Consider the following 20,043-nt stretch of genomic DNA (forward strand, 5'->3'; position numbering starts at 1 on the left):
AGATACAAAGAGTAACATGTGCCCTGCCCCTTAGCTGAGGAGCCCTTCCCAAAAGTACGAGGGCCCTGGGATTTGGGGCCCACCTGGCCCCTTCTCAGGTCTCTCTCCAGATTTAAATTTTTCTCAGTGATCAAACACTGCTTTTTAATGCAATAAAACTGGAAGACAGAGGACTCCTCCAAGGAAGCCAAGCCCCAGCCTAGGCCAGCTGTGGCAAACATGTGGTCCTCATGCTGCATCAGGCTGTTTGTAGCATTTAAAGCTCTGAAAGGTTCACTGTCAATGGCCTAGGCTGATGCCTAGGGCTCTGGCCTGGGCGAGGCAACTAGACTTGAAGGATACAGAGAGGAAAACCTGGCCAGGAGGAAGCAAGATCCAGACCTTTCTTGAAAATTCCTCCACCTCAGAACAAAGATCCTCCAGTCAGAAGCAGCAGAGGAACAGGGTGTATCAGTCCAGAACCCAGACCTGCTATGTGCAGTCTCCAAAGTCACTCACAGCGCAGCATCCAACACTTCCCATTCAAAAAGAGGCCCAATCCTAGAATTTTAATAAAATTCCTTAAAAGTTTCAAAATAGGCTCACGGAAATCCAAAATGTATTGACTTGGGCCAAGTAAATAAAATAACTGACAAACTACATCAAAAGCTTAGGGCTTCTAACACAATTCCAACCTGTGATGGTGGGGGAGTGTTCGATTGCAATTTAGGAATCCGGTTTATTGCACCGGATGTTGAGTTCACCACACCCAGCAATGTGCAGCTCAGATGTGCAGACAGAGCGCACACAGAAGGGAGATGGTGAGCAAGACAGAAACTTAGAAGGTGGAACTTGTACTGCAGAGTCTTTCAAAAGGGACACATGGGAACAGGGAAGCAGGTGACTCCCAGAATTGTGTTTGCCAGACAGATGCAAGGATACCCAGGCGAAAGCAGAAATTTATTTTTGTCTCATGCTAAGCTACATACTATGTGTGATCGACACATATGGTGAATGTTTAAAATGTTTTAAAAATTATTATAATAAGAGACACATTGCCATTATTTCCCCCTCAAAATACTCCCTCTTGCTTTGAGCACACATTTCCCATCATCCTTGCCACCTTCCGAGGCAGTTCTGCAAGTCCTCTTTAAAAAATGTCTTTAGTTGCGTGGTCCTGGCTGCCTTGGTGCCCTGAATCAGCTCAAACTGTTTACCTTTCCGGGTCATTTTGACTTTGGGAAAGGGCCAGAAGTTGCACGGTACCAGATTCGGTGAGTAAGGTGCCTGGGGACACAGCGTCGTGATTTTCTGAGCCACTTTTCTGTCAGATGACTGTCAGCAAGCACATTTGCCACACTTTTGAACACACTTTGTAAAGACAGTAATGAAAAAGGACTCCAGGGCTGCTTCAGAAAGTGGCAAGAACGACAGGATAAGTGTGTTCCAAGTGAGAGGAAGTATTTTGAGGGATTAATGGAAAGGCGTCTTTTACTGTAATACATTTTTAAATGGAGATGTCTTAATCACACCTCCTACACTGCAGCAGGAACAAGGTTCTAGGGAAGGTCTGTTGCAACACACCGTGTCCACACAGCTGAGAACTCGGCCCTGGCAGAGCTTCACCACGGCCATCGGCGGAGCTGGGGAGTCCCGCGCCACTCTGGAGACGGCTGAGAGGACAGGCCCCAGCCGCTCCCAGCCGGGCTCCTGTGACGAGAGTTTCTCCACACATCCTGTTTTCCAGCCTCTCCCTTTGCTCCGAGAATCACAAGAATGTCCACTGGACATTTGTGGAATGGCCCAACATATGTCCTTGGGAATATTCCTTTCGCAAGCATTTGCTGTGGGAAATCAACAGGGGTCAGAAATCCGAGATACACAGTATTTAAAACAAAAACTGTCAGTGAGCAAACATGTGAGCACATCCCCACCACGTCTATTAATACTCCAAAGACACAGGGGGACACTCTAGAGAAGCACCCCCGGGGCATCACGGACAGTGACGGCTAAGGCAGAGGGTCTCGCCTCCTCCCCTGTCCAGGTGCACATCCACACCTGCCCGTCTGCAGGGCCTCGGAATGCGGTCACTGCGCAGGCGCACGCACGCTGTGACCCCGCCAGCCCACGCGCCAGCTCACCCGGTGCAGCAGGCTTGGATCAGCAGCTCCCACAGTGCACAGGGAGAAAGCGCTTTTCTTTATGCTCCGAATCCAAACTCCACTTAGGCTTCGTTATCTCAAGCTGTCAGCAATAACAACAGAAAACAAAACTGAGCAATGGTTCATCTGGACTTCCACCCCACACGCATTAGTTAAGCCTGAAATGAAACAAGCAGCTCATCAGTGCCTTATTCTGTCGGGTTCCCCTTCACCTCCCAGGACCGGGTGAGGAGACCTGGCTGCTGAAGGCCGCAGGCAGCTGGGCAGTGACCCTGCACCCCGAGAGCTCCCTCCCTTCCCCAGCCGGGGCTGGTGGTCTCCAGGGAGCTTATGCCCTATGACCATCCGCGTGCATTCGAGTGTGTGTGTGTGTGTGTGAGACGGGGGGGGGGGGGACAGAGACAGGGAGCAGGTCAGTCCTGGGGATAAGCATGAACAAGGACTGACTGTGACCACTCACTGGTGACTCCCCAGGTTTTGCCGCGATAAAGCTGACTCGGGTGGACTCTCATGGCCACAGCTCTTGCCAAGCCCCAAGCTTGGGAGGAGAAGGGAGAATGGGACCCACGCTCCCTGCTCTCCCGCCCTGCTGGGCTGACCGCAGCAGGCTGTGCTGGGAGTGGACTGCGGGGTCGCACTGGCTTCCCAGGTGCGCCCTAGCTCTCAGCCAGCGTGGGACCCCTGCACCCCGGAGATGGCCACAAACTTGCCAGATCGGCCCCTGGAGCTGACCTTGGTGGGATGAGGCAGGCACCGAGCACAGAAGCAGGTGCTGAATCAGGAATGATGTTTCTGGTGAAAGCTTTGGAGCCCAGGGAAAGCTCCCCGGATGCAGGTGGGTAGGAGCCATCTTCAGCTTTACAGCGTGGGGGTCACTTCTTTTCCCAGCCACATCTCCTGAAAGATGGGCACTGGAAAGAACAGTGAACACACATGTAGCAAGATGTCAGATCCTGCTTCTTGGAAGCTGTGTCAGCCTTTAGGACAAGAGCTCTTGAGTTGAGAGATTATCCTGGATAATCTGGACAGACCACAAACCCAACCTCAGGGTCCCCTCAAAAGGGAGACAGAGGGAGATGCAGGCATCTTGGTGTCACTCCTATGCTGCTCATTTTGGACTTTGCTTTCAGGTCTGTTAGAGGCTGCAGGTATGTTGTCTGGAAACACCAGGTTCCTAATCCTTTGTGGCAACAGCCCCGGGAGACAGGTCCAGCACTCCAGTGCTTACAGATTGTACTCCAGCTGTGCTGGGCATCAGCATCTCCACACGCTTAGACAGAAGGAAAGCAGAGCCCACAGAAGTAGGCCCACTTGCCAGTACCCACCAGGGAGTCCGAGGGCCAGGACCTGCACCCAAGCCATCTGCTCCAGAGCCCTTGAGCCCTGAGGTGGGGCAGCCCAGGGACAGGGCCAGGCTGAGCCACACTGTGCCCCTCTTCCTATGGTTCTGAGTGACACTCAGGAGGACGGGGCACACTGCACACCAGCTGAACTCACACCCACTGAGGGCCTCCTAGTGGCACCATGATTGCTTGCTGTTTCTGCACAGAGGAAGGACAGATGTGGGAACTATGGGGTGAAGTGGCAAGGCTACAAATTAGAATGACACCTTATGCCTTCAGTTTGGGAAGCATAGGACATAGCATCTCCCACACAGGGCTGCCAGATCTACTAATGAACAGACCCATGGGAACGGGACCTGCTCAACTGCAGGGCCAGCACCTTGGCCTGGACAGTGCTAGCTACAGACCCTGGACCTCAGGGGGCTGCACCCACGCCCTCTGTGGGGAGGTGAGAATCTGACCCTGAGGAGGGGACCCTTCCAGTGCGTCTTTCCTTGGCCTCCCCTGGGCACAGGGGGAATGAGTAGAGTTCTCTTCACATCTCTAGCTTCTCCATTAGAATTGAATCACTTCTTACGTTAAACTTCCTCTGTTCAAACCACAGGATGGTTTCTGCCTCCTGACTGGACCTTGATGAACACAGAGAAAATTTAATTAGTGCATATATTGGTCATTTTTTTGTTGCTGGCACACAATACCAACACCCACAACTTAAAGGAGGAGAGTCTACTTTGGCTCAGGATTTCAGAGGACTCAGTCCATGGTTGGCTGACTCCAAGGCAGGAACATCATGGTGGAAGGGTGTGGTGGAGGAGAGCTGCTCACCTCCTGGAACCCAGGAAGGAATGAGGGGGATTCACCAGAGAAGAAGACACCAGGGGCCAGATGTAGCCTCCAAGATGACCCACCCAAGACCCACCCACGTACACCCAGAAGTGTGCTGCACTAATCCCGGAGGAGGCTCTTGAGACAATCAAGTTGATACCCTAGATGAGCTATTCAGCAAGCCTCACTAGGGACTCAGTGCGGATGTCAGGAACAGCTTCTAGCATCGGACAGTCATCCAGCGTTGTCCTGCGACAGCCACAGGCACAGTGGCCACAAGCCTAATGTGAATCCTACTGGGTCAGAGGAGGGTGAAGTTGCATTCCCCGGGCCCTGGTGACCCACTCCGCGTGTCTGCAGAGGAGATGAACTTCCATCCTCCCAGAAAGGAAGACGAATGAAACACACCCAGTTTTCTCCATGCCTCTTTCTTCCCCTGGGATATCTGAGTGGGGATTGGGAAGAAAGCGGGCAGAGTGCTCTCAAGTGCCCCCCCAGGAGCCCCTTTGTGACTCTGCATGTGACAAGCATGTGGTGGGGGAGGATCGGACCAGCCCTGCTCCCACTCGGCATCCATACCAGAACCAGAACCGGACCCACACCCCTGCTGCTGCTACTGAACCCAAGGGGCAGCCATCCCAGCTCCACCCTGTGCCCACTGAGGTCCGCTGTCCCCTGGGGCCTCCCTGGCTTTGGTCCTGTCCTGGAAGCAGATCAGCGCTTCTGCCTCCTTAGTCAGCCTGCCCCGAAGCATGGTCAATGAAGAGGAGCCCCAAAGAATATAAAATATGCTCTCATAATTGGAACCGCAAGGCATAATTCTGGATCACGTTCTAAAACACAAAGGGCCAAATTCTCTTCTCTGAGCTCACTGCCAAGTGAGTGGGCGAGAGAGAGCATGGAGACAAATGGTCACAGGTCTGTGTTCCACTGGGGGACAGCTTCTTCCATGCCAGCCTGTGTCTGCGCAAAACATCTCCACACTGAAACACCGGAGCAGGCTGGCCCCCAAAGCCCCACCCTGTCAGTGTGTGAGATGCTGGAGAACTGCCTGGAAGCGGTGGGCTCCTCCATTACTGCTCCAGAGCCTCAGGTTTTCTGAATATCAAATAAGGGGCTAGGGAACATGCTCGTCAGCTTCCTCCACCATGCAGGTAGTCATGTGGTGCTCCCTGCCACATGTTGGGCGACCCGAACCCAGAGGCACAGCCTGTGGAGCAGCATTGCTCAGAGTAGGGGGTTGAGGGTGACAGACAGCCGCTGTCTTAGTCACTCTCTTGTCACTGGGACTCCATACCTGGCACCCATACCTCAAAGGAGGAGAGGTTCCTTTTGGCTCCATTTTTAGTCCATAGTTGACTGGCCCCACGGCTGGAAGGCATGGTGGAAGGCCCTGGGCAGAGGAGAGCTGCTCACGGCATGGACACCAGGAAACAGAAAGCTCAAGAGAGGGCAGGGGAGGGTGACAGACCCTTCCAGGTGACCCTGGGACACATCTCCTCCAGCCAGACCCGCCTCCCAACAGCACACCAGGCACAGCACCCTCCGATCCAGTCACCTTCTGCACACAGATGGCTGAGGGGCCTCTTGGATCTAAACCATAGCAGGAGCCAACCATGGTGACACGAGACCAAGTAGTGGAGGAGCAAGAAAGAAAGTAACGCAGGGTGAGGAGCTATAGGACGCAGAATGACAGCCGTCCTAGAAAGGCACATGAGACCAGATGAACACCTGCAAAAAACAGACAAAAAGAATAATGTTGCCCAGGACAGCCCGATCAACAGTGCCAACTAACGTTTTAGATGTGTGAGTTTTCAGTGTCTCAATTAGTGGTTCTCAGAGGGAGGGTCTGCCCCTGCCAAGTGGGTGTCACACATTTGAGTGAGACGGCATTTAAGAAACATATGCTCGGGGCCAGGGATTTTAGCTCAGTGGTTTCCGCGCCTGCCTTGCAAGCACAAGGTCCTGAGTTCGATCCCCAGTACCAAAAAAATAAAAAATAAAAAAAAGAAACAGATGCTCCACATTAACAGTGACTTACTGTGTTTTAACTACTACGTATTTACTCCAAACCCCAAGTTTCATCACAGGACCTTAGCAAGTTTGTGCACACATCAAACAGAGTTGGCAGAAGAATGTTTCAGAAGGAAACTGGAGTCAAATTCATCCGTTCTTTTGAGGGCACAGGTACAGTAAGCTGGAGAGTCTGAGAAGCTTTTGTTTCAGTCTTTTGGGTGTCAAGATTTGACGTTCAATTTCTCACAAGAAATAATGGCTTAGTTATCAGGCGTTGATTTTTCTAGCCATGCTGTAGATAATGAGCTTTCCTCATGAACGAGACATGAATAATGCAATTAGAAATAGTCTGATCTGAGTCTGTGAAATAGCATCATCTGGTTCCTAACTTGGAATTTCATAATTTGGGAACTTGAATTTTATTTATCTCCTGGAAAAAGCTGAATTCAGTTGCTCAAAACTGGTGGTGGTGATTTGATATCCATCTGTGTCAAGGTTTCCACCAGATCTGACCCAGCACAGTGCAGCTTACATGGGATCTCAACATCACGGTGACAGGGTTGTTCCCTGGGAATCACTCAGGCCTTTCCTGGATGCCTCTGCAGTGTGAGCCCGGGTTCTTGTCTCCCATGATTGTGTGAATCCAATGGGCAGCGTTTCCATTCCTTCAAGGCATTCACAAGTGAGACGCGACCTGGGAGAGATGAATCAGACTTGACACCTGCATCTGCTGAGCAGGGCTTGCTCTTCCGGCTGCAGGAATGCTAGATTGTGTTCAAGAGATACAATCTTCACCCTGGAAGGATCACAGAAACTATTTCCTCTGGAAATCAAGTGGATTTGGAAGTAATCTTTAGGGCAAAGGAAATGTCCATGCTGAATTCAATCTTTACTAGGCTGATGTTCCCAACTATTTTTTCACATTTATTTTATTAAATTTGTACTTAAAGTTATTTTAAATTTCTATAACAGTTTCTACTTTCTATGTGCAGTTCTAACCTTCATGTAAATTTTAACATCATCCATCCCTGTAACAACGCATGGATGTAGACTCTGTTTTTATCCTGCCCATGACACAGGTAGGAACATACAGACTTTGGAAATTAAGAAATGTGTTCAGGGTCATACCCTGATTTCCATTTTATTATCTTTTCCTGAAAAATATTTTAACTCAATTTAATATTAATTTAATAATTGTTTAATTCAATATTTCAATTCCTTGGCAGTAAGTCTGTTTGAATATACAATTACATTTCACTTTTCAAACAAAATTTAAGACCTTGTTTTGTAATCACCAACTCTAACCCATTACATGTAGCAGGTTACAATGTTTATCCATCTCTGTTCATGCCTGTGATTTCCGATGTTCATCTCTCTGTTGCTACCCTCTACATTTTTCTTTCCAAACCACCCAAATCTTTTCACTTTTCTTTTCCTGTATGTTGAATATTTTCACCACCGGTATTTACTTTTAACTTTTAAAAAGAATTTAACTCATTTCCCCAGTTTTCAAGTTCATGAATTCAACAGTATAAGCAAATCCTCCAAGGAAGAGAGAATTTTGGTAGAATTTAACTTCATTACTTTGCCCTATTTTCCCTTTCTTAACCTTAAAATTATTATGGAATATGCCACATATAATTTTATCTACCCTATTTAGTTATATATACAAGTACATATGTGATACTCTTTCAACAGTTGTCTTTGTCCTTTTAGAGTTTCATTTTGTTATGGTTCATATCTAGACATCCCCCCAACACCTCATGTGCTCATAGTGGGGCTCTGGGAGGTGATTGGATCATGGGGGACCACTCATGAGTGGATTGGCCCACTGGTGAGTTCATAGCTGGATGTGATGTTGGGAGGTGGAGCCTGGTTGGAGGAGGTGGTCACTGGGCCATGACCGGGAAGGTCATCTTCTGTCCTCCTCCCTATTTCTCTCCCTGCTTCCTGCTGCCCTGCCATGGACTGTTTCTCCTCTGTGATGGCCCTCTGCCATGCCACCCTGCCTTGGAGCCAGCCGACTATGAACTGAAACCTCTACAAACTGTGAGCTGAAATAAACCCTTCCTCCTTAGGGCTGTGGCTGTCTGGTATAGGGTCCACTGATGAGAAAGTAACTAAGATACGGCAGATATCTAAAATCTCAGTTCAGTTTGTGTTCTTTAATGTGAAAGACTGCGCTACTCATTTAATATTATATCTCTCCAACAATAAACACATAAATATGTAGATCTTTCCAAAGCTGTGGAAAAAGAGAACTGAGCACAGAGTTCAAAAGAGTTCAGGATGTTCCAGGCAGAATTAATGACAAATTACACAGCCAGACAGGTCCCAAAAAACACAAGGTCAAAAACTGAGAAAATCCTATGAGGATTATCTGGCAAGTGAGATGGGTCACTGATAAAATCCTGAACCAACTCACCACCAGACTTCTCCACCAGCAGTGATGCTTCAGAGAGAAAAGTCCTGTGGTTTGCAGTTTTCATTCCACGTTGACTTTTGGGTAAAGCAGGGAGCAGAAATAAACTGTCCAGTATGCAGCTTGTGTCCCCAGCACCCCGCCCTAGGGATATTTCCACTTCAACTCTGTTCTGCATTTGTCCTCAGCACCCACCCCCACCCCCACCCCCACCCCCCGTCCTTCATTCCTTGGGCAAGTTCTTCTTTGTGCTGACTTGAGCTTACTGAAATCCGAGCACAGAGGCAGGAAAAATAGCAAAGGAAAATAGAGGTGAAAATATAGAGAGAATGATTTACTCATTTAACGAATGCTTAGTGGTCACTGGAGCTAAACATGCAGAAAGAGCTGCATAAATACTACGTAGAGTTACAAGCACTCTGAAGAATCAGAAAATGAACCTTATGGAAAGGTTAAGAACAGGAGGAAATGCAAGTGGAGAAAGATCAATGGATGCAGCAGATGGCGACTATGGAAAACAGAGCACGTGGATGATTGGTTTCCAACTCAAATGAAACAGAATGCAGACTCTGGAGGAGGCAGACAAAGCCAGGACATGGCCAGTGGAGTTCGACACCCAGCATCAGGGATTTAACTGGGACAGGGGAGTAGAGGCGAGGAGGTGGGAGGGCTGTGGAAAAGGGATATACGGGTACATCAAACACACACTGACCCTGCAAGGCACAGTCCCCAGTTAGGAACTGTTCAAGGGGGAAAACTGATTCCACAATGAAGGAAATGCAGGTAAGAATGACCACAACTAGGCCCAAAATAAGAATGAAATCATGTCAGGTGCAGGGAAATGCATGGGATTCTTCATCATGTTCAGCCAAATGGCTCGGGTTCGGCAGACTCAGAAAGACAAATATTGCATGTTTTCTCCAATGTGTAGAATCCTAAAGAAAGCAAAAACAAAAAGATGACCTGAAAGCAGAAGGAAGATTATTAGCAAGGGGATCCAAGGGGGAATGGGGATATAAGGAAGGGTAATGGGGGATGGCTGTGCTCCAAACAATATATATAACATATATTACACATTGTATTATATTTTATATATATATATCTAAAAAACTAGAATCCACTAAAAGACCTACAAACATAAATGATAAATAGGAAAGACCTTACATTTTCACTAAAAAGTATTATCATATGTTGGCAAAGTTATTCCAAAGTAGTCCAAATAATAGCTGTATTCATAAAAAAAACCCTAAAATCCAAAAACAATAAAATAATTACAATGTACAGTAAGAATTCACACCACCCCTTCTATTTTTCTATTTCTTTCTAATAGGTAACCAGCAAAATGTTGAATGTAATTGTTCAGTGTCTGGCTTCACCACTGAGTTACAGATTAACCAAGAGAGGGACCTCCCAGGGGAGTCTCTAAGCAGATAACTATTCTGAATTAATCACAATTAATGAGTGACTGATAACGTGTGTGCAGGCAAAATATCCTAAAATGACTGAGAATTTTGATGAAAGAAACTCTTTTCTAGGTAAACATAAATTTTTAAAAAGTGGCTCAAGAAGAAAGAAGAAACACAATAGACCATTAACAGCAAAACACACTGAGGATTAGGCAGAGTTCCTTCAAATAGTAAATCCCACCAAATAATTCTACAAATGCTTGACTGGACGTTGAAGGGACTGACAATTGCCATCCGCCCAAACAGAGAGCACAGCTGGCTTTTTGAAACGTCTGTGGTTAGCGTGTGCTGAGCTAAAGTGGGCAGAGCCTGGAGGGGCTGCCAGTGGGAGACAGCGCTGATGAAGCCTCCGGAGCAGGTTCAGTACCTGGAATGGAGGCTCCCACCCTGGGAGGCACCAGGAGCGGAGGAGAGCGGAGGCCTCAGCTGCCACAGGACCAAGTGAGCATCTCGCACACCTGCCTGCGGCTGCTCTCCTCTCACCTGCAGGCGCTGCTCAGCCTCAGTCTCCAGCAGCACACCTGGTTAAGGGGTGGAGAGGGGTGGAGCGCGCTGTGATGCGCTGACCATCAGGGCCAACTGCGGGTGAACAAGGAGGGGAGCGATGGGCAGGAGGCCAGGAGCACCCTCACATGTGCGTGCACACGCCCACAAGCCCGATGGAACTTCAGCTCTGGGGCATCTCGCCTGCTCAGCCCGTGTGTAAAGCCCAGTACCAATTTTACATGTCTCCTTTTATATTTGCATTCAGTTTAAATTTAGGCTAAATTGCATTCAGATTAAATTTGCTTTTCAAATTGTATTTTTTCCTTATACATTTTCCCTTTATATTTAGAGTCAGGCCTGCAACAACAGAAAATGCGCTCCACCGCAAGATAGGAGGTTCTGCTTTGCAACCAGGCACTGCCACGCTTCCTCCTCTCTAAAGTTCTATTCGGATTTTTAAAAATTGCAATAGCCGCGCACTATGCGCATCACTCGATAACTCACCTTCAATTATGGAAAACCGTACACCCACACCTGCACACTTGCATGCACACTCAAATCCACACACGGCAGGGTGCACACACATAGTTCTGGGTGGGGCCCTGCCTTAGCCAATCTTCTCAGCACTAAGACTCAATGCCACGTAAAAGGAGGAGAGGGTTATTTTGCTCACGTTGGAGTCCACAGTTGGCTCCAGGGCAGGACAACATGGCAGAGAGGCCTGGCGGAAGGAAGAAAGGTGTTCACAGCATGCTGGACGGGAAGTGAGCGAGATCAAGGGAGGAGCGGGGAGGGAGATGGGCCCTGGAGGCCACGCCCCAGTGACCCAGGTCTCCTGCCCTGGCCCCACCTCATGGCAGTCAGCTGAGAGCCCCGGACCTACTCACTTCACCAAAGTCACTTGCTTTGCCCTCATGAGGCTTTGGAGGACATCCAGATATAAAGCACGAAGTGTCCTTCCCTGGCAGGGCACTGTCCCCGAGCCTGGGCACACGGCAGTGGGCAGAACCCGGACAGATACACAGTGTCCCCTGTCACCCTCCCAGCTCCTCCACGGGAGCCACCAGGGGTGACTGTGTCCAAACTGGGTCTCAACATCCATGACTCATGGAATTGTCTCCGGAGCTTCCACAAGTCCAGGTGTGCAGGCCCGGCCCACTCAGGACATGGCTCTGCTGATGGACCCTCCGTGGTGCTGTGCACCCCCACGGGAGGGCTCAGGGGCTCCACAGCCATCCGCAGAGGCCTCCTGTGGTGGCACCAGGCTCGTGCTTGCTGAGGATCTGGACTCTTCCCAGGGAGCGTACCCCCTACCCCCTGCATTCCGGTCCCTGGATGCCTAAGGGAGTGCCACCAGCCAGGAGCAATGCAGGACAGCAGGGCTGGCTCCCCATGCCACAGTCAGTCCGGCTTCCTCTGCACCCCACCTCGACATCCCTCACTCCCCACCCACCGGCCCTACACCTGCCTGGCCTCTGACAGCCCACAAGGTGCCTCCTGGGTTACTGGGTCTCTTCTTCACTTGGGAGGGAAGGGACACAGAAGGTGTGCAGTCTTTTCCCCTACACTGTGCCCCCAGTGCCGCATTTTCTGGGCCACTGTAGCCATCACTGTGCCCTATGTGCCTCCAGCAGTGGAGCGCTGCCTCCTGGTCCTGGAAATCTGAGGCCTGAGTGATGCCGGTTGGCTCTTGTTTAGCCTAAGGGTGAATCTGGGGAGGTAGAAACTGAGGTGACTCCTGCAGGGCATGGGGGAGGCGCCCGGGTTTAAAGCCATTTCCGCTTTGGCTCTTTGCATAAAAATGTTCTCTGGCCCCTCTGTGCAGCGTCTTGCCAAGACCCTAAGTTGCACAAGCTTGACTCGAACTTGTGATCCTCCTGCTTCAGCCTCCCAGAGTGCTGGGATGACAGGGGTGCAACCACTAAGGCTGGCTTACAAATGTGCTTTATAAAAAGAAGATTTTAATATTTTCAAGTGAGAGAGAGGAAGTCAGGTGGACGTGCTGTTCTGCCCGGGGTTCTGACACTTCCTCGGACCTCTCCAAGGCACTTGCCTGTTGGGCACAGGAGGGGGCACAACTGCCAGCTCCGCAGCATCCTCTCTCCAAGTGATGAGCACTTTGCGGGCCTGCGGGGACCTGAGGACCCTGAGGACCCTGAGCTCACAGGCACAGGAGCCTGAGTCCTCAGAAGGGGGCTGGTCTGGAGGGGGTAGCGCAGCCAGTGGAGAGGGGCGACTTCACACACACGCGTGCACATGTACACACGTGTGCACAGGTAAACGCGTGCACACACACTGGGCACACGAGCGGGCACTGATGGCAGCGTGCGGTCACATGCAGGGCACGGCAGGGTGCGGAAGGCAGTGGAGGGGGGGGGGCTTCCACCTGCTCCAAGGCTAGTTTGGGCACCCACGCCTCCTCCGCCCACACGGCGGGCAGGTGACCCGCGGGGCCCCCGGGCCTCCCCGGAGGCTGCCGTCCCGGTGGCCCGGCTTCCGCAGGAGCCTGAGCGCGGCAGAGGGAACCCCACGCCCATGCGCCGCCTCCCTGGGTCCCAGGGGTGCAGCCGGGCGTCCCCCACCCCGACCAGCGGAGGGCGACCTCTGCGGGTGCGGGACGCGGAAAGGACTCGACCCACCGCAGCCTCCGCCTCCCTCCCTCGCTCGCTCCCGCCTCCTCTCCTCCCTCGTCCCTTCCCCTCCTCCCCCCTCCCACGCCCTGCGGCTCCGCTCCCCGCCAGGTCCCCAGCCCGCCCCCCGCGCGGCCGGCAGTGATAACCGCGCGGCGCCTCAGAACCCGCACTGCCCGCGTCCCCTGCGCGCCAGACGGGCCAGCAAGCGAGCGAGCAGTGCTCCATGCCGCGGGCCGAGCGCCGTCTGCGGGCCCCGGGGCGCGCGGCGCTGTGGGCGCTGCTGCTATCGCAGCTCGGCGCGCAGGTGAGTCCGTGTCTGTGCGCCTGCGTGCGCCCCGCGTCCCTGTCCGCGTCTGTGCGCCCGCGTGCGCCCCGCGTGCGCCCCGCGTCCGCCCAGCCGCGCTCACCGCCCCCTCTCCCCGCAGGCACCTGCGTGCGCCGTGGGACCCGAAGCGGCCGTGCCCCGCAGCCCAGGCGTTGCGCGTGCCCCGGAGCAGCCGCCCGGCTGGGAGGAGAAGGCCGGTGAGTCCGGGGCCCGCCCCCCGCCCGCGAGCCGACGCAGCCAGCGCGGGCCGCACGTTACCGGGGAGCAGGAACCGTGTGCGGAGTTGGGAAAAGTCTAGGAAGTGCGTTTCATCTTTGAAACTTGAAGGGTCTTGGGACGAATCTGGACTCCCGGTGCGGTACTGTGTGCCTGGGGTCCCTGCGGAGAGCAGATCCCCTCCGTCCCCTCCCGCCCTGGTGCTTTTTACCCTAAAATCAAAGGTCGCGCGCGGACCCTCGGAGCCGGACAGAGGCCCGGCTTCTCTTGGGACTGCTGTCTGGGTCAGGGCTAGGGCTCCTCAGAACGAGGCGGAGTGGAAACCGTGATGCGTGCGAGGGGCGCTTAGCGCCTGGGGGCCTCGGAGCAGAGCGCGCGGCCCTGGGGGCTGCGGTGAATCCCGCCGGGCCCCTGCGCGCTTCCTTCTCTTCTGCTCCCCGGCGGCCTTCGTCACCCGCGGTCCCGGGAGTGGACCTGGGTCGCGCCGTTGCACAGGTGAAAGAGACAGCAGGTGCGAGGCAGTGGCAGCCAGGATTTTAGTCAAGCCCAGCCCGCGGGCGATCGCTGAGTATTCTTACTCCGGTCTTTCCCACGGTGAGTCCCACCTGCAACGTCAGCAGCATCGACGGTTGCAGAACTGGCTCGCGCAGAAAACCTAGGAAATTGCAAAGTGAAGAATTCACAGCTCTTTGATACGGTTCCTTCGTCTTGAGGGGCTGACAGGAAGATACGGGCTCCACACGTGCGCTAGCTTGAAACTCCCCTACTGAAGGAGCTGTAGAAAGTGAGAAGCGACAGACAGATTGGTGCTAACCCGAGGACTGCTTGAGCACCGCCAGAGGGCGCTAAATACAAGCAGTAAGAATGTTTAGGAAGCATTTCGGCTGTGTATTTATTTACGAGAGAAAGTCAATTGCTTGTGCTTAGAGTTCGCTTGCTTGTTGTTGTCCCCCTCTCCTTTAACCTTTCTCTTAAATGCAACCTAATAATCCAGTCACTTTCCCATCTTTAAGAAGGTCTACTTTTAGAATAAAGTCAAGAGAATTCCAGAGGGGCTCAGGAAATCTCAGACACTGTAGCAATGAGGAGATTTTGCTGAGGTTCGGAGTCTTACAGACAGGACCATTCAGGAAGAAAGAGACAGCTTCCTGCGGAGGGCAGGGCCGGCCTTACCTGTGTGCGCTGAGCGGCTGCTGGGGCCTCCCCTCACCTGGCATCTCTGCTGGTGTCGCGGGCGGGCACTGTGTCTTGGGCCGGACACCCTCACACCTGGGGGGCTCAGGACCTGAAGCGGGAGTGTGTGTCCCTGCCCCGGAAGTTCTAGCTTCATGAACACCGCGTGCTGCTCTCCAGCCTGCCCTTGAACTGTGGGAGAACTCCACTGCTACTGTGGGCTCTGTGGGGCCCTTGTTCCCACACCCACCGGGAGGACTCTGCTCAGCACGGCTGTCCCTTTAGACCTGGAGTACTGAGGCCAGCGTCACCACGGGGCATGCTCCCTGTTGGGTGCCTAGGCACCCCTGATTCGAGCTGGTTTTGAAATAACTTTGGAGCCATGATGGTTTACAGTAACATTTCCACAGTTACTGCAGATTTGCTGGGTGTCTGAAGTATTCGTGCAGCAAAGAGCTCCACGCTCCTCAGAGGCGGTGATGGTAACTACAAGTTCTGTGTTCAGATTCCGCGCCATGTTGCTGATTCAGCGTGGCTTTGTAGTCCTTCATGGGAAACTTGGATGTTTTTCCTACAGATACATCTTTGTAAGGAAATCAGTGGTTCCTCTGAAGCCCAAAGACATAGTGCAGATTTCACCTTTGAAATCTCAAAGTAAGTTCAGTGCAAGGTTAGAAATTCTTTAGGACTTTATTTAACTGGACACAAAGGATGTGTGGAGGGGTGTGTGCATGTACGCGCAGGAATAGTTCCAGTGATTTACATTCGGATATCTACAGACAGCTCCGTGCCACAGGCTTTCGTGGCGGGCCACTGGGTAGGCCCTGCTCTGTAAGGCCCCCTGCTTCCTGGGGTGCAAACACCCCATCCTGCCCATTCCACATCACAGAGCACGGGGTGAAGCAGTGGCTGGTTCCTCTGGCCCAGTGTGCTCGCTTGTGGGTCGGCACCTCGTGTGCCCACTTGGACACCAGCATCTCCCTGGACTCGAGGCTGTGCTCGGAAGACCCTTGAGATGGAGCAGGTCCAGTACTGAGCTGAGTCATCGCTGTGGTGCTTCTTCTCATTACAGACTCTCCAGGGGGCTAAAGTCTTATTTAAAGGATTCTCACACAGCAGAAATTTCACTACTTTTAAAATCGCAAGCCCTTGGTTTAGGGAATTACAATCTGAAAACATAAGCTTGCAGTGAGTTTCTGTTTTTCAGCTTGTTGCCCTTGTACTTGGACTTCTCTGCAGATACTGAGTGTGGCGAGCACGAGCTCTTAGTTCATTCCCTGAATTCGTCACCTGTGACCCTTTCTCACATTCATTTACTGATGTGAATCTTGGGTAAGTGTCTTGCCTCAGGCTCACCAGGGTGGCAGTGACGTTCTGGGCCCTCCTGAGACTGCAGGATGCTTAGCAGCAGCCCGGTCCTCTGCCCACGAGATTGCAGGACATCCTTATCCCTCTCCCCTTGTGACAGCCCAACACCTCTCCAGACAGTGCCGAGTGTCCACTGCAGGGCCAGACGACTGCTTGGCTCTTCCCGTCCGTATCCTGCAATGCTACCTTGGTCATTTTCCCCGAGTAGCCGGTTGTCAAAAACATTTATCAGCACAACAATGTGTTTGTGTGATGGAGGTTTATCAGAAGTTATTGTGCAGGGTAAATATTATTGCCCCCACCAAAGGGTGAATATTATCTGCTTGAAAATAAAGGTCATGACATGCGCCTTGTGTCATGGGGCACAATTGGAGTTTTTAAAAGCGGCCACCTTTTTATGTGCGGTGAAGCTGCTGTTTTGCCACAGTTTGGAACAGCTCCACAACCTTCTGCTAGCACCCCACTGCCAGGAGAGGGGAAGGGGCTGATGAGGAGTCAGAGACTCCCCAGAATCCAGAGGAACAGGGCTGTTGGCCAAGGACCTGGAGCCAGCCTCCCTCCAGTCCCGAAGGCCAGGGAGGACGAGGACAGAAATCACCCTGGGGAAGCGCTCCAGAGCACAGGTGGGTGCCCTCCCTTCCCTCTCGGGAGTGGCAGGAGGACAGGCAGAGGACCCACGTGCTCACAACCTGAGGCAGCCTCGTGTTTCCCATCCTCTCCCTGAGTCTGCACTTCAGATGGCTTTGTCTGGCTTTCTCGTCTCCTGGTTAGAACATCTCCTCTTGCCCACACGCTGCCTGCCCTGGTACAGACCTCAGCAATTGCTGTCAGGTTGTCCGCCCCTGCTGCCTCGCAACCAGGCCAGGCGGCCCAAGGTGTCATTCCACACCCGTGGGGCCCAGGGGTCTCAGGTCAGCTCCAGACCGGAAGGAGGGCGTAGGAGTCCTGGCCCTGAGAGGAGGACTCGCTGGGGCAGGGCCGCACCGCGCTGTCCTCCCGGGCTGGTCCTTGCTTGCCCGGGGCTGTCCAGGCAGTGCCTGCTGCCCACAGCTGCCCTCGCCCGTCTGCCCAAACCCACAGCACCTTTTCTCCCAGCCCAGGGGCTGCTGCCCACCAGTTCCTGGGCCACCATGGAGACACCGGCCAGGACAGAGCGGGTCGGTGGACAAGTGTCTGAGCTGTTTTAGTTGTGCAAAAGCTTTTTTCCAAAGACGCTAACAGCACTAGCACTACCACTAGCACTACAGCAACTGCCATTGGCTTACTAGTAGCCCCTACAGTGAGGGTCCCCATTTGACTGAGTGCCTCTTTACAGAAGTAGGTGGTTTTATTGTATCTTACAGTCCCCAAAGCGTGCCCGACCAGACCAAAGCAGAGAAGAGGCCCAGTTACTCACCAGCTAAGAGTACCGAGCTCTGAGAGCACACGTGGGTGACCCAGGGGAGGTGCAGGTGTTGGCCGAGGATTAGAGCTGGGCTCCTATCGGGGATGTGTTGGGCCTGGAGCTGTCCACCTAGATGTTGGGCAAGGTCCCTCCAGCCCACTCCGGTGCCTGGCCCGGCGTCCTCTTCAGGCAACTGCGCAGTGAGGCTGGAGCAAGGCCCGCATCACCCGCATCACCCGCATCACGCTGAGCTTTGCCTCTTTGGGGCTTAGGAAGAGCACAGGTGACCAAGCTGGTCCTCTCGTGGCTTGTGCAGGCCCAGTGCTCACAAGCAGTCGGAGGCGCTTGTACCCCGTGCCTTAGGGCTTAAAACACAGGAACTGAGCTAACAAACCTCTTGCTGAGCCACGCTGCAACCCTAGCCTTGGCAGAGCTGAAAATTCTGCCGCTGAGATAAGAAAGTGCAGCTCAGGAGACGGGGCCAACCCTTTCCCTTCCACCCATCCAGACGACCTCCCCAGGCGCTGCGGGTGGAGAGGGTATTGCTGACGGTGGTAGAGAAAAGAAATCCTGGCTATAACGTGAGGCGAAAAGATAGTTGTCTAGACAGGCAGATGGCCCTATGAGGGAGACAGCGAGGACTCACAGCACCCTGGCAGCGCCTGATTCTCCCCACCTTCTGCAGAGGGGGTGAGGCCTCTGGATATGGTACCGAGAGGTTCTTGGTAGGACCCCTGTGGGATACACTCTGGAATCTGAGCCAATTTGGGCTTTCTCTTACCTTTTAAAAAGAATCGGTTTACTTGAGTGTGTTGTAGACTGTTTTCTGAAAGATGAAGGTATTTTTGAGCTAGAATTCTTCAATTTGATGAAGATGTTTATAAAAAAAAAAAAGTCCCAGAATATGGCTAAAGGACTGTTCCGAGTTACAGAAGTGATTACATGTGACTGTTACTCCATCGGTAAAATTGATGAAATGTACTCTTGAAAGACCGATTTGGGTTTTATTTGGCCTGTCATCTGGGTTTATTTTTCCCCTTTTAAGTGCCATGGCATTTGCTGGATTGGTAATAAGATACAGAGGGGCAGTGGCAATTTACCCAGCAGGCGCCTTGAGATGTCTCCTTTGCTCTCTGGTGGTGTCCGTCCTGTCAGTCACCTCAGGGTGAGGCCAGTGTCTGCGGAATTTTCCTCCACCACTTCTCACGGGTGGAAATGGTAAAGTGCTCTTGTATTGTAAGACTTCCTGACTCTTCGGAACCTGGGATTGCTCAGCTGCTCCCACTCCTTTGGTTTCAGAGTATGATCTGGTGTCTGCCTTCGAGGTCAACCACAGGGGAGACTACGTGTCCCACGAAATCATGCACCACCAGCGGCGGCGAAGAGCAGTGGCCCGGCAGGGCGAGGATGCCCTGCACCTCCGGGTCAAGGGCACCAGGCATGACTTCCGCATGGATCTCACAGCCTCCAGTGGCCTGGTGGCTCCTGGGTTCGTGGTACAGACGCTGGGGAAAGGAGGCACCAAGTCTGAGAAGACCTTCCCGCCCGAGGACTTCTGCTTCTACCAGGGCTCCTTACAGGCCCACAGGAATGCCTCCGTGGCCCTTTCCACCTGCCAAGGCTTGGTGAGTGCAGGCGGCTCTTGTTGCCAGGAGTGGGGCGGGATATTGAGGGGGAAGGATGGGCTCCCAGAGGTTTCTCTCAAAATATCTTCAGCTTTTCTAGTACTTCCAGGTGCATGTCTTTGATCTATAAGAACAGGTGAACGACTGCCAAGTAATTCTCCAGTGTCCTGTGCTGCCTACCTAGGCCCGTTTGGGAGCAGCAGCCCACCCACTCTTTGACTGTTGTTCCAGAAGAACTGTGGAAGGGCATTTCTGTTTGAAACATGAACATAAGAACTGGTGGCCAGGTCTGAATAAATTAACATCATAAATGTTCCTGTCTGTTTTAGGGATCCATTATGGAAATGGGAGAGATGTCTTCACTGTGCATAGAGAGTATTCACTGGGATGGCCGTGTGGTTATTTAATCAGAGGCTTGGGACTTGAGTGCTTCACTTCTGTCGCTCTCATCATGCTGAAACAGATTAGGACGCTCATCCATGCTAGGGCATCGCTGGCCTTATCAGACTGTTACTCTGTTGGTTCATTTCCCACTTTCTGAACAGGATTCACACACTGCCCCTAGCTGAGATGTCTCAGGTGCCTACTCTTCAGGGAGGCCAGAGTAAAGAGCATAGGGC

General features: G+C 52.5%; 1 protein-coding gene and 1 long non-coding RNA gene across 3 annotated transcripts in view; one reads left to right on the forward strand and one right to left on the reverse strand.

Moving 5' to 3' along the window:
• Window positions 1-926: 926 nt before the first annotated feature.
• LOC110349246 (uncharacterized) lies at window positions 927-8,942 on the reverse strand. 2 transcript variants are annotated; one of them, XR_002395071.2, is made up of 4 exons: window positions 4,062-8,942; window positions 2,874-3,052; window positions 2,121-2,223; window positions 927-1,823 (listed from the first exon to the last, which is right to left on the reverse strand). It is a non-coding gene; the product is annotated as an uncharacterized LOC110349246 (long non-coding RNA). The 2 variants fall into 2 exon arrangements; XR_015442168.1 differs by having other exon boundaries at window positions 2,874-8,942.
• Window positions 8,943-13,466: 4,524 nt separating this feature from the next.
• Adamts16 (ADAM metallopeptidase with thrombospondin type 1 motif 16) overlaps window positions 13,467-20,043 on the forward strand; it is a 135,923-nt gene continuing 129,346 nt past the window's right edge. The window contains 3 exon segments of the mRNA XM_004845263.3: window positions 13,467-13,636; window positions 13,758-13,854; window positions 19,098-19,423. Of these exon segments, the coding sequence (XP_004845320.2) occupies window positions 13,556-13,636; window positions 13,758-13,854; window positions 19,098-19,423 (504 nt within the window). The 5' untranslated portion in view covers window positions 13,467-13,555.

Source organism: Heterocephalus glaber, unplaced genomic scaffold (genome assembly GCF_053883595.1).
Source record: "Heterocephalus glaber isolate CG9 unplaced genomic scaffold, H.glaber_assembly_v1.0 deba00001537, whole genome shotgun sequence".
NCBI classification, from domain to species: domain Eukaryota; kingdom Metazoa; phylum Chordata; class Mammalia; order Rodentia; family Bathyergidae; genus Heterocephalus; species Heterocephalus glaber.